Source organism: Anarhichas minor, unplaced genomic scaffold, assembly GCF_050575085.1.
Source record: "Anarhichas minor isolate MPS153535 unplaced genomic scaffold, ASM5057508v1 ptg000023l, whole genome shotgun sequence".
In the NCBI taxonomy this organism is placed as follows: domain Eukaryota; kingdom Metazoa; phylum Chordata; class Actinopteri; order Perciformes; family Anarhichadidae; genus Anarhichas; species Anarhichas minor.
The window spans coordinates 3,304,992-3,318,369 of record NW_027466469.1 but is presented as its reverse complement, the minus strand read 5'-3'; the positions used below and the strand labels follow the sequence as shown (position 1 = coordinate 3,318,369).

At 42.1% G+C, this 13,378-nt stretch overlaps 2 protein-coding genes across 3 annotated transcripts in view; one reads left to right on the top strand and one right to left on the bottom strand.

The window, feature by feature from the left end:
* Positions 1 to 13,378, bottom strand: part of rnf207a (ring finger protein 207a) — a 28,430-nt gene that overhangs the window by 12,756 nt on the left and 2,296 nt on the right. For both annotated transcript variants that reach the window (XM_076096850.1, XM_076096851.1), the window contains exons 2-8: positions 13,069 to 13,259; positions 7,849 to 7,981; positions 6,231 to 6,375; positions 5,869 to 5,950; positions 4,245 to 4,320; positions 3,625 to 3,750; positions 1,980 to 2,026 (exon numbers count right to left, since the gene is read on the bottom strand). In XM_076096850.1, the coding sequence (XP_075952965.1) occupies positions 1,980 to 2,026; positions 3,625 to 3,750; positions 4,245 to 4,320; positions 5,869 to 5,950; positions 6,231 to 6,375; positions 7,849 to 7,981; positions 13,069 to 13,259 (800 nt within the window). The remainder of the gene's footprint in view (positions 1 to 1,979; positions 2,027 to 3,624; positions 3,751 to 4,244; positions 4,321 to 5,868; positions 5,951 to 6,230; positions 6,376 to 7,848; positions 7,982 to 13,068; positions 13,260 to 13,378) is intronic.
* On the top strand, positions 8,702 to 10,456 carry zpr1 (ZPR1 zinc finger). Its single transcript, XM_076096891.1, has one exon. The coding sequence runs from the start codon at positions 8,868 to 8,870 to the stop codon at positions 10,200 to 10,202; it is 1,335 nt and encodes a 444-aa protein (XP_075953006.1). The 5' UTR covers positions 8,702 to 8,867; the 3' UTR covers positions 10,203 to 10,456.

Genomic DNA, 13,378 nt, shown 5'->3' with positions numbered 1-13,378 from the left:
TTAGTAATCTCTTTCAAAAACTATTTTTGATATTTTTGTTGAAATTCTTATTACACCCTGACAGCAATAGTCCGTTTCCATTTGAAAACGCATATATTTTGCTACGTTTACACTGAGCGTCCACACTACGCCGGCGTTTTCGAGCACCGATAACGGAGGAGTTTGAAAACGCTGCCGAGGACAGATGAGTTTGAAAACGCCGGAGTTGCGTATTCGTGTGGACGGTTGAAAGAGGATACGTTCGTCACATGTCTATCACGTGACCGTTTCCCGGAAGCTCACAAACAACAACATTGATTACCGATCATCTACCAGGTTAATTCAACATGGACAACTGATTACAGGCGATGCTGACCTTGTTGTCTTTTACTAGCAGCTGTTGTTCAGTTAAAGTCTGCATTATTACGGAGGAAGCAGCTGTTATTGGAGCGATCAGCCACCAGCAGAGCTACCAGTGAGAACAGACAACAAGGAAACCGAGGAAACGAGTGAGAGACGTGTGTTGACCACATTTATGGATCATAATCTAGGACATTTTTATGTGTAAGTGTTGATTTTAAAGTAAATTTGATATGTGTGAGAGATAGAGAGATATAGAGCAAGACCTGCAGCGCTGTAACTAACGTTAAGTCTGACAAATAAAACTTCTAAAACTTTCCACGAAATGTGTCTGTTTGAGTTCATAGAGGAAGATTTTAGAGAAGATCTTAAGTATCAAACACAACCTTTCACTATTAAAGACTACTTTATTACTCTGTCGTATCTTTTTTTAACTAAGCAACCAATCTACTTCCTGTTTACATCGGCACTCACCCAGTGTACGTGAATAGTCACGTGATATTCGTTTTCAGGCGTTTTAGTGTGGACGGAGATCGTCTCGAAAACGATGCTGAAACGCCGTGTGGACGGAGAACGGAGTAGTGTGGATGTAGCATCAGGCTTCCACCAGCTGCTATGACAGCTGTGAGTAAACAAAGCCATGTCCGTTCTTTACGTTCATAATGATCATTTTAGGGGAGTGGCTTTTGGAGGGAGCTGTCAGAGTTGTCGACTTGGCAACTTTCTTGCTAGATTCAGCAACTTTTGGAGCTACTGCTGCTAGCTACTTTTGTTGGATAAGAGTTGGCAACACTGAGCTGGGTTTTTGGGTTGGATATTTTGAAAAATGTAGCTCTAATTCACCAGTTTGTAAAGATTACCAACCCTAACTATATTCAAAATGCCATTTGCTATAAATGTCCTCGAAAAAGGCAAACCCATCTCCTTCAAGGTTCTTTTTATTCGTGTAAAACAGTCAGTAACAATCACAAAATGCTTATTCTACACAAACAATAAAATAGAAATAAATTATAAAAAATATTTTTTAATCAAAAGCATGATTTCTTATTTCATTTTGTATTTTTGTCATATACAGATATGGAATAATGATGTGGATGTCGTCCAATGTCAAGTCTCTATTTGATCATGTGACAATACGGTACAATAATGTGTGTTTGTGTGCGTGTGCTTCATAACTACTCGTGCCCAAGGGCATAATAACGCTAAAGGTGCTCTGTTTTTATTTAAAGTGGAGGACATCTTATCCAGGGTTTCCTGCAGCAGCTGTGGATTTTAGGGACTTGAGAAAGCCTGTAATGTAGATAATGTGTATTTGCACACCAATTATTTTTGGTTGGCTATATTTTCATTGAGTGGATCAAGGCACAATATGCAAACATTGGCTTTAAAATCTGTAATCCCCCTGAGGTGCTTTTAATTTGGTGTCATAAAAAGAAAATATGTTTGTTGAGATTATTCCAGAGCAAACAGGGGGCTGCTATTCATCGCTGTACAATGCAGCATGATACAATGGAGAAACCATCAAGTGACCCGCTGACAGCTGGATAATAGCATTCAATTAGGTAAATATTGTGACACAGGCTGCGAGGCAACAAAAGCATTTTTACATAAGACCTGTAAATCTTATATTTCAATATTACCTCTGGGCTGCTTTCAGCAGAATCTTCTTCCTCTCTGCTAGTTTTTCCTGTCAGACAAGAACAGAGAAAACAGAGGCTTTTACTCCTTACACTGCTGTGGAAATGGCCTTGAGCTCGCTAATACCTAATGAATTGTCAAGAATGTGGGGGGGGAAAATAGGTGTAAAATCCACAGTGTGGCGTCTGCTCTGTTTGATCGTTCAGAATGCAAAGAAAGAGAAAACTCTTTTCTCACAAATAGGTTAACAGAGACCTCCAGTGGCCGAGCCGCGTTAACAGTCTCAGATGGAGAAACTTACTGCGTACTCATTTCAGACAGAGACACTCAAACAGTATTTGAATCTTACTTTTAGATTTAACTTCTGAATTAAATTATAGTCTGTGTTTCGGAAACACAAGATGTTTTTAGTCCAGTTTTCTGCAACGGACTGATTTTAATTTACACTTTAAGTTAAAGCAAAGCTGGTGTCGTATATCTATTGACTTGGTGTATAAATATCAAGGGGCAGTCAGATAAAAGTCCAAATGTATTTGCCACTTCACCAGCTGTTTGAAATGTAGGTTCTTGGAATGGTTAGGACATGGTTAAACATTAAGACGAGGAGTGTGGTGAAGTGCATGTACATCATCTATGACAAGAGCAACGCTGCCCGCTGACGTTTTGATGCTTTGAGTTCACGGCTTGGTTTTTGCTCTCTTCAGCTGTGAGACCATGTAAATAGACAGGCGCGTGGGCTTTTCACACGTCATGTCCAAACAATTGAATTTGCCACAGGTGGACTCCAATCAAGGTGTAAAAACATCTCAAAGAAGATCCAGAGAAATGGGAAACACCTGAGGTAGATTTCAAGTGCAAGCACAACGGGGTTTAAATACTTGTCAATGTTATTTCAGTTTTTTCTTTTTTATAAATTAGCAAAAAAACGTCTCAGATTCTGTTTATGCTTTGTCATCATTAGGTTGGATTGATGAGGGGGGACAATGCATTTGAAGGATTTTAGCTGGAGGCTGCACCATAACAAAATGTGAGAAAAATGCAGAGATCTGAATACTTTCTGAACGCACCATGTTTGTGTCTGATGACCATTTTTAAACATTTTGACCTGAAGAAGATACAACTGATCTGATCCCATCTGTGCCCACAACTGACATTGTTCATTTAAAGTGTTCTCTATCAAAATCGGTCAAAAAAAGTGAGTTTTTCTTGTCACAATACATCTAGTTTTTGGGCACATGGGACTACTGTTTTTGCAAACCACTCTATTATATTTGAGGACAAAAGAGTAGTCCCATGTGCCCAAAGACCAAATATAGTGAGATGAGAAAATGTCTGTATTATATTGAATATATATTATATCATATTGAAGATATGCACATACTATGTGCAATGTAAAAAAAAAAGATCCAAATTCCAAATATTTGATCTATTTGATGAGTTTGACTATTGAGTCAAGTGTGATTTTCTTGTGATCTAATGTCAGTAACCAAAGACTTTAAACCATCATAATAAATGCATCACATCAAATATAGTCTTTGGGCACAAATGGGTTTCAAGTCAGCGCGCAGGGGTTCTTCTTTACATTGAGTGATTAGGGAGAATAAACAACAGTCGAGGAACTCTATCAGACCAGGATCATTATATTACCTGCAAGCTGTTGAACAGAGTACAGATCGCACTCTCTTCTTCCTCCACATTCAGACACACTTCTCCGATCATTGCTCTCAGCAGAACGATGGCCTCTCTCGCCGAAGTCTGCAGCTCCTTCACCACCTGCAGATGGAGGAGGAGGTTCGCTGTCAATGAGAAGCCCTGTGAGCTACTGCACTGCCACACATTTGTCATCAGAGCCTGTATTACAAACTTCAAGCTGAAACATGCGAGCATTCTCGAGGCTATTCTGCTGTACAAATACACTCATTTTGGCTCATTACAATGGAGACGCTATATCTTTTTTAATACTGCCAATTTTGAGAAAGAGCACGCAAAGTGGAACTCTATACTATATTTATCATATAAATAACTTTTTTATTTTTATTTAACATGAGCAGTATACCAAATATAATTGGATTCGGCCCAGGTTAATTCAGGAATGCTCAAAATATTGCAAGAAAATACTGCTCAGTTATATGTTTATATATTCAAATTGCATTGTAATGAGCTCTGCAAGTGCACCCGCACCACATCTCACAATACCGCCACCGCCGCCGTGCGCTTGAATTATTCATGATGCCAGAAGTGTAGATGAACAGACACGATTCTCTCACCAGCACAGCTTGGTCCAGCATCTCACACCCCTGCATGTAAGCGGTTTCAATATCAATGCAGTGAGTCCGACTCTCCCTGTGGTAAACAAACAACACCTTATTCAATGTGGAGAAGAGAAGAGAAAGACATCACCGCAGTGACCTCATTTCTTCAAAGTCTTGAGGCCCCCACTTCAGACCCCGGAGCTTCCGAGGCTCTGGACTCCCCACTAAGCTTGGAGGAAGTAATACCATCAATCAAAGCTATGCAAAATACCAAAGCTCCAGGGCCAGATGGATTTTTGGTAGAATTTCCCCCAAAAAATTTGAAATAAAATGACCCAATTGCTTATTTCAATGTGTTCAATGAATCTCTGGAAAGTGGTTGGCCCAACGCAAACATAACAGTGCATGCAAAGAGTGTTAAGGACCCCATATCCTCCTACAGACCCGTGTCTTTGTCGAACGTTGATGCCAAGATTTTGGCAAAAGTTCTAGCTGGGTGTCTTGAGAATTTCCTCCCAAGTTTAATATGAGAGGAGCAAACTGGTTTCATGAAGGAACGGCATCTTTTTTCTTTTAATGGGCCACACTGTTAATATGCTCTATTCCAAACATCCTTTAGAAACTGCAGAACTAGTCGTTTCTTTGTACGCGGAGAAGTCGTTTGATGGAGTGGAGTGGGAGGTACCTCTTTGAGTGATACATTTTATCTTGGATGCATCTCTGCAGGCCAGCGTTAATACCAGTGATACCTGATTGGACTATTTCGCATTGACAAGAAGGACCAGACCCTTTATCCCCCCTACTGTTCGCATTAGTGATAGAACCTTTGTTGATCGGGTCTTCCACCCGGTTTGAAGGAGTGATCTGGAGATGTAAAGAATTTACACTGTCATTATTTGCCTATTATTATATAACATTATATTGACCTATTGTTATATGTATAAAAAGCATCCCTTTCAGCCAATCGATTTTGGAAAAGCACTACCTCTCTAACAACTTTGAACTACAACTAAAGCAAACCCAAATTCCACGCTAAATGAACCCCACTGGGTTCAGATACCCGATCAATATATCACGAACCATGTCCTCTCTTTTTTTCCACCAACTTGTACCCTTTGATTACACAGGTTAAAGCTGATGTTCAGAGATGGGGCAGCAACATAATACCATGAAATGTATTCCGCTGTCCTTACCCCATAAAAAAATTAAATCAACCTTTTTATGGAACAAAAAAGCTCCCAGAACATGTAAATGACTATTTGAATTTGTTTACTTCATGGGGGTCTCTTATCGACCAGACTAAGCCTCTATCTTCCTCTCTTTACTTTTCCCCTCTCATCTTTTTCTTGCTTTGGTTCACTATTGCTCCTCTATCATGAGTTTGGATCCAGCTCTGGGTGGTGTTCCAGTTCTGGTGAAGATAGGTGAAGGGTTGGTGAGGGCTGGGTGGATTTGGAATAAACTAATGGGGGTGATTCTTTCTGTAATATGTTCAAACCGTTCACATTAGAATGTCTAAAACAGGGAAATGAGGTTATTAAGCTTTGAAAATGTGAGCTCAGCCCGCATTCCTTATTCAATAAATGAATACAGAAAAGAGAGGATAAAAGAAGAGAAGAACGTCATAGATTTCACTCACACTTGCATGTCTCTGAAGCACTTGATGCAAAGCATAGACGTCTTCTCTGTTGAGAACAGGATGTAGGGCTCCTCGTGGAGCGCTGTGGAGACAAACACACCTTTTAACCTCCGCCCACAGGAGTGCGAGAAATAAACTATTCTGTTTTTCCAATGAGCAGGTTTGGGAAACAAAAATAAAAGAGCTTTCAGAATACAAACAGAGGTTGGCAAAAGGTCTGCCACTGTAAGCGCTAACACCTCGCCTTTTACACAACGTTGGTAATTTAAACAGGGCACAGAAGAGTCGACACGCTCCGATGTTAGTGTATAAAGCCTTTTTGGCCTGTTATTCTTCTGGAGTAAATTACAGGCGGCACTCACAGCACTTCCTGTGTTTGGCTCTGGAGCGTTTGGCCAGGGACACAATCTCATGGTGGGAAAACATTCTGGCCTTGTGAGTCAGCTCCCTGCAGGCGCTGCAAAGTGGCTGGCTGCAAGTATTACAGTAGTACATCCCCCCTGCATCCTGAATGGGAAAAAAAGAAGAAGAAAAAATGAAATTGAACATGGAGAGATGCTACCGTCATTTTATATTGTTTAAAGCTACACAAGGAAATGTTGCTGAAAAACATGCCTGTCTTAAAGCTACGTTGTTTACAACACAGAGGTTGAATCAAAAACAAATATTGCGGAAGGATTTGAACATTGAGATGAATGAAAAAACGGCACCAATGTTCACCAGGATTGTCTCAATTTCAACAAAAACACATTCAAATACAAAGTCGAATTGCGAAAGTGAGTGTCCTTTGATGTATATACGTACAAAAGCCACCACCTCAATGAAGAATTCCAATATGTTATTTCCACGTAGGAAAGTTCAATCAATAATTGTATCTCAAATGTCTATGGATCAGTTTCAGACTACTTGATGGTATTAACAAATTCATTTTTAGCCCTCTAGTTGTTGGATTTGGGAGAGTTGTTCATGTTTACTAATCATTTTGAACCGTCTCAAATAACATTTATTTTTTTGTATCAATTTTTTAAATGAGCGTAGGTCCCCTTTAAGTTAAAAAAGAGCAAGAATCAAATACAAAACTGTCCCCTGCAGTAATATGGGAATGTTCTGTCCACGAAAAGCTGGATTCATCCCGGATTACTTTTTTGTTTCTCTTTTCTATCCTCAGACATGAATCTGCTATGTGTGTGCTACTTATGTCTTACTACTGTGAGTCACCAACACCTCCTGGAAAATACTTTTTTTATATAACATACACTGCCGTTCAAAAGTTTAGAATCAGCAGTTTATTTATGTTTTACTTCTTTCCTTCAATAATGGCTATTTTAACACAGATTTTAACGGTATAATTCAGACACCAAATGTATTATTTACATTTGAAATAGTTTTGGCCCCAGAGGAAGAAGAATAAAATGATTCAAACTTACATTTAGTAAGTAAGTAAGACGAGGTTTACACTGTGATTAGTCAGTCCATGTCCAGACTAACTCTATTGTGACGTTTGAAGAAGAGCTCTGCTAAAGCAACACGTTGCCTGTTAATTCCAGCTTGTTATAGGCTGCATTATTGTGCACTTGACACTGAAACAGGAACTGGTTCTTGTTTAAATGTGCACACATTTTGATGCTAAGCTTCTAGTTGTTTTTTTTACCAATGACGTGATTTCTTATATTCTTATTTAACTGTTGATCAGAGGGATCTTTGTCTCTTTCTGCCCTTTTAATTCAGTCTGGTTGAACTGTTGCACAGCGTTTTGTTGTCCATGTATAAAATACCATCTATTTGTAAAGAGGACTTTCTACAACCTAAGAGCATGACATCTGACTGGAACAAATCAAACTTCTGTGACAGGCGATTCAAAACTTTTGAACAGCAAAGAATTGTTTTTATTTCTACTGCCTGTGTTCAGTATCTGTCTGTGTTTTGTCACATGGGTGCAGGTGACACCTTAATAACTGAATATTGTCGTTCAATTCTTACCTTTTTGCTACTTTCCTGGTCACAGTTGGCACACTGCACCGTCTCCTCAGTGTCCGCATTGTTGTCAACCAGGAACTTGAGCAGACGGTCTTCTGGAGGGAGGGAGCTGTTCCCTTTTAATATGGATGGGTAACTGTGGCAAAGACAGACATTTACACAGCCTGAAAAAACCATGACATTTATCACCAGTCAAGTTACACTGGCAAGTACGAGTGTTATTCTAATGTATGCCAGGAATAATCAACACAAGTGAAACAGAGAAAGTCTCTCTGTGCTCGCCTTACATTATGATACTTATAGTCTATATGTCTTAAAACAGGTGTGTGGGAGCTTTACATTTTCACTGTTTTATTTATAGACAGATTATATTTCATCCTCCGTGTCAAGAGAGTCAAAATCAAAACAGAGTGCAGCACCTGTACAACAACTAAAACATCCATTCCAGTAGAAGTAGATTTTCACATGAATTTAAACAAAACCCACATGCCATTACATGTATAACAAAATACAGCATCACTTTCACAAATCTATCAGACCTCACAACTGAAATTGTTCCAGATATGAAAAAATGTATGCTGTTTTTTTAAAAAGTCAAGGAAAATTTGAATTCACAATTCAAATCTGTACATAAAATAATTACAAAAATAACTGAATGAAGCACAAAACGAAAATGAAGTTACAGTTCTGCCACAGTGCAGTGCAAGATATGAATAAATAGTCCTAAATATAGTTTAAACACCTGATCGCCCTATGTGCAGAGGAAACTCCTGAATAGTTTTCTGCAGTACTGCGTAGCGCCGGAGGGGGGCAGCAGTTAACTTAAGGACGCCTCCACCATAGAAGAAGAGGATGCGGAAGTTGAACACGGTGCGCACCGCAATCATCGTGTGTTTTGAGGCTCGACGGTCTGTCATCTAGAAAGTTCCAGAGAAACACTCCAGAAGAGACACACTGAAGGAGACGAGGAAGCGCAGGTAACACAGTTCGTCCGCCGAGGGAGACATAGTCGACGTTGGAAAATGTCTGTTATTTCGGAGGAAAACGTGCGAGGGGAGAACCTCTTCAAGGATATCAGCGCCGATGACGAAGACTGGCAGCCCACTGAGATCGAGAGTATGTGTATGAACTGCCACCTGAACGGTACGACACGTTTACTTATGACCAAAATCCCATTCTTCAAAGAAATCATCGTCAGCTCCTTCAGCTGCGACAACTGCAGCTGGTCGAACACCGAGATCCAGTCTGCGGGCCGGATACAAGATCAGGGCGTTTGTTACACGCTCAAAGTCAGAACGAAACGGGACCTGAACCGGGAGGTTGTGAAAGCCGACAGTGCGACCACCAGGATCCCCGAGCTGGATTTTGAAATCCCTCCCTTCACCCAGAAAGGCGCCCTCTCTACCATCGAGGGCCTCTTGGACAGAGCCGTTGCGGGGCTGGAGCAGGAGCAGCCTATCCGGAGGGAGACTGACCCAGAGGTGGCTGAGAAGATAGACGGGTTCATCCGGAAGCTCCGGGAGTTAAAAGAGGTCGAAGACGAGTTCACGCTGGTGATCGAGGATCCGTCCGGCAACAGTTTTGTGGAAAATCCCACGGCCCCCCAAAAAGATGAGGCTCTCACTGTGTCCCACTTCAAGAGGACGGCCCAGCACGACATGCAGCTGGGGCTACGGGCGGATGATGACTTGGAGGACGAGGAGCCGGCTGGCAACGACATCGATGCCATGAGAGACGAGGTCCTGGCCTTCAACACCAACTGCCCCGAGTGCAACGCGCCGGCCTCCACCAACATGAAGCTCATCCAGATCCCCCACTTCAAGGAGGTCATCATCATGGCCACCAACTGCGACAGCTGTGGCCACCGGACCAACGAGGTGAAGTCCGGCGGGGCCACGGAGCAGATGGGCACCAAGATCACCCTGCGCATCACCGACATCTCCGACATGACGCGGGACGTGCTCAAGTCGGAGACGTGCAACATCGCCATCCCGGAGCTGGAGTTCGAGCTGGGGATGGGGGCCGTGAGCGGTAAGTTCACCACCCTGGAGGGGCTGCTGACGGACATCAAGGACCTGGTCGTGTCCAAAAACCCCTTCATCTGCGGCGACAGTGGCGTCACGGATCAGGTGGAGAAGCTGAACGCGTTCGGGGAGAAGCTCGACAAGATCATGGCCGGAGAGATGGATGTCCACATCGTCCTGGACGACCCGACGGGGAACAGCTACATGCAGAACGTGTACGCCCCGGATCCAGATCCCGAGATCACTACTGAGAAGTACACCCGCACGTTTGAGCAGAATGAAGACCTGGGCCTGAACGACATGAAGACTGAGGGATATCAGGAGGAGAACTGAACTGACGGCGCCGCCTGAAAGGACTAAATGAGCTAACAATTGGTTAATGTCGAGTCAAACACCCAGTGTAGTTACATCGCTCCATATTTTCTTCCATTTACATACGTTTTAAGTTGAACGCTGGGCGAATGGTGGTTTCCATCAGTATATTAATCAGTAAAAGGAATTCTAAGTTGTCTCGATGTACAGTGAAAATGAACACAAGTCATTTGTAAAAGGCATAGATGTTGCTCTTATTAAAGATGTGTCCTTTATCTCATTGTTTGGTGCATTTCTTGTGACATTCCAGAAGATGGCGCCCTGTTATCTCATTTAAAAGGTGTTTTTTTTTTTTCTCTCAGAACACACTGTGACAAATTCCTATTTTTATACACCTGTGAGCATGACATCTAAATAAAGTGTTGTCTAAATTGATTATCTCTGCTCTTTGAATTGGCAGATGTTGAAAGACGGAACGTTTCTAATTTATCTGCATCATTAATCTGAAGAATATCCAAATTTACATTACAAAGGATTTAGATTAAAGTCTGGAAGCTTTTCACACATTTAACACGAGGATCATCTTCGTATAATCGTATGAGTGCTGCTTGCAAACATGATTATTTACTTAATTGGTTAATCAATTGATCATTTCATTGTGAGAAACATTTTCATTGTAATTTAGCAGAGCCCAGGTGTTCTCTTTAAAATCCTTTTATTCATCAATTCAAATCCCAGAGATATTCTGTTCACCAACATGTAGAAATGCAGAAAGCCTCTTAGGTTTTTTTTGTTTGGAAAACGGCCTTACTCTGACAAATAGCCGACTAATTTTATCTTGGTAGATTAATCAGCTAATTATTTACTGAACTAAATCTTAACTAGTCCTGATTTAAGTAGAGTTTATTCTTGTTAACCCAAACCGTAAAAAAAAAAATCATGCACGTTTAATATCAACCAGAAAATGAGTACACTGTCAGATGCAGTGGTCAGTTTCTGTTGCAGAGACGACATAGACAGCGGCCTGTTTGATTTACCCATAATGCCGCTTGCCTCGATCTGATTCAGCTGCTGCGACGCTAATGTTCCTCTTTGTGTTTTATCTCGTTTTCATAGCAACGGGGATCTATTGTGTTCTACTAATAGCCGAGTAGAGAATTCGTAGATTACATGCTTCTTGAGTGAGCAGCTGTTAGCGGGGCCGCTGATGGAAATAGTAGCTGGCGGGCAGCGGGCCCCTGTAGCCTGAGCCCAGCCAGCAGAGCACGCCGGCTCTGTGCCCACAGGGTTATTTCCATAGAGAGCCAATGATTGCCTCTGGTTTTTTTGTCTCACTGCCTCATGCTATGAATAAAGGATGTTGGTTTTACTCTGACTTGTACAGCCGACTGGTTCACATTATCTACCTCAACACAGGTTCATATCAAATAGCTTGAAGGCAGTTAAATGTGGCAGCCGCCTCCGGTTCAGCCACAGTTTGTCGAGGTGATTTTAATAATTCTGTTTGATTCACAACCGTTAGCTCATAGTATGGCGCCGACGTGTGGGCGATAAGGAGTTTCGAACATGAAGCCTCAACAGATACACTGTTTTAAGAGGAGTTGTAAGATGTTGTGACTGAGCAGAATCGGAGGTGGCTCGTCAGTTCAAAGCAGTTCTCAGTGTGACAAACATTAGTTTTTCATATTGAGTTGTTGTGCTTTGGAAGCGGTGCATGGCGGTGCCGTGTGTGCACTGATTAGTGTGGGTGTCTGATTGCTCGTTGATTGTATGTTTTCTCATTGTGCACGTCAAATATTGTGCCCACACTGCAAACAAATGGGGCAAAAACATTAATCATCAACCAGTGGAACTGGATCTAAGGGCCGCGAGCGGTTGAGAATAATGCAGTGATATCGAAACTCGTCACCGTTCGATTCTCTGCATCCGCACACAAGAGGGAAACTAAAAATCTGGGTCAAGTTGTGTCTGACGCAGGAGAAAAGACAAAGATCAAAGAAATCACGTCGCAGCAGAGGGCCTTTTTCTAAACATCCATGTGTGCTTTGATGAAGGGCAAGTTAACACTGCCGACCTGAAGGTGACTGCTAACCACGAGTCATTCCTTAATAGGGGATGAAATGGATTGATATGTGACTGCTTTTGATTGCCCTAAGCTGCTGGCACCAGCGCCAAATACCAGTATGCTTTGTTTGCTGTGTGACTGGTCTTAGAGGAACTTGCTCTCCGGGGGGCGTCGGATCCAAAGACTACACAAGAGACCGGGATGACCCCGCAGCTGCTCCGGCCATTCAGGCCTGCTCTACCCAGACCAGGCCAGCAGTGGGTCACCGAGCAGCACCCTCAGACCGAAACGGAGAGACTCATACGCTCTCTGAAACCAACGGGATTCTCCTTAAATCTCCTGCACCAACCAAACCGGTCTACTGGACTGGAAGGAAACCCTTTGAGCAACGCTGTCCAAAAGTTTGGGCTTTTTACACAGAACATTTTACCCTCCAGGGGATTCAAGGAGCAATACTATATATTACACTAATTTAAGCAGGTTAATCATGTTTGAGCAGTTTGAGATCAGCTTCTCATTACTCGGCTTCACCTTATTTTTGTTTTGGGGTTCATGGCTTAGTACCATAGTTGTGATATCCAGGCGTAGACACAGACACCAAAACACATTGATAAACGTCTAGATAAACTATATCTAGTTAAGAAACTTGATTCAAACCTGCAGATTTTTGAGAGATTTCTTCTCCCTTATTGTGAACATATTGTGGCCAAGTGTGGCCAAAAATACCATATCTTTAAACATCTTTAGGTTTTCCATTGCTTTCAAGAGTGATTCTATATGCACAGCCTTGATCTTAATCAACCTCACAGTGCTATCTCTTACCCACAGAGGGGGCAGCTGAGACGGCTGTCATTGGTCCGGCCTCGCAGGCAGCGGGCACAGAAGATGTGGTAGCAGTCCAACAAACACGGGGACTGGTACTGCTCGTTGCACAGGTGACACACCAGCGGGTGGACAGTGGTGCAATCCACATTAAACAGGTTATCCAAGTTGTTAAAGATTCCTCCTGCCATCTGCAAAAAAAGAGGGAATGATGACACGGTGAGAGTGTCACTTGAGTCACTAGTTTTAGAAAGCCATCACATCACATCAAAAGCATGTGCAATGGTTCAAATATTCTAGTTATTATAAG

What these genes read in the sequence shown, in the direction of transcription:
- zpr1 (XM_076096891.1), top strand. Translation starts at nt 8,868, where the DNA reads ATGTCTGTTATTTCGGAGGAAAACGTGCGAGGGGAGAACCTCTTCAAG.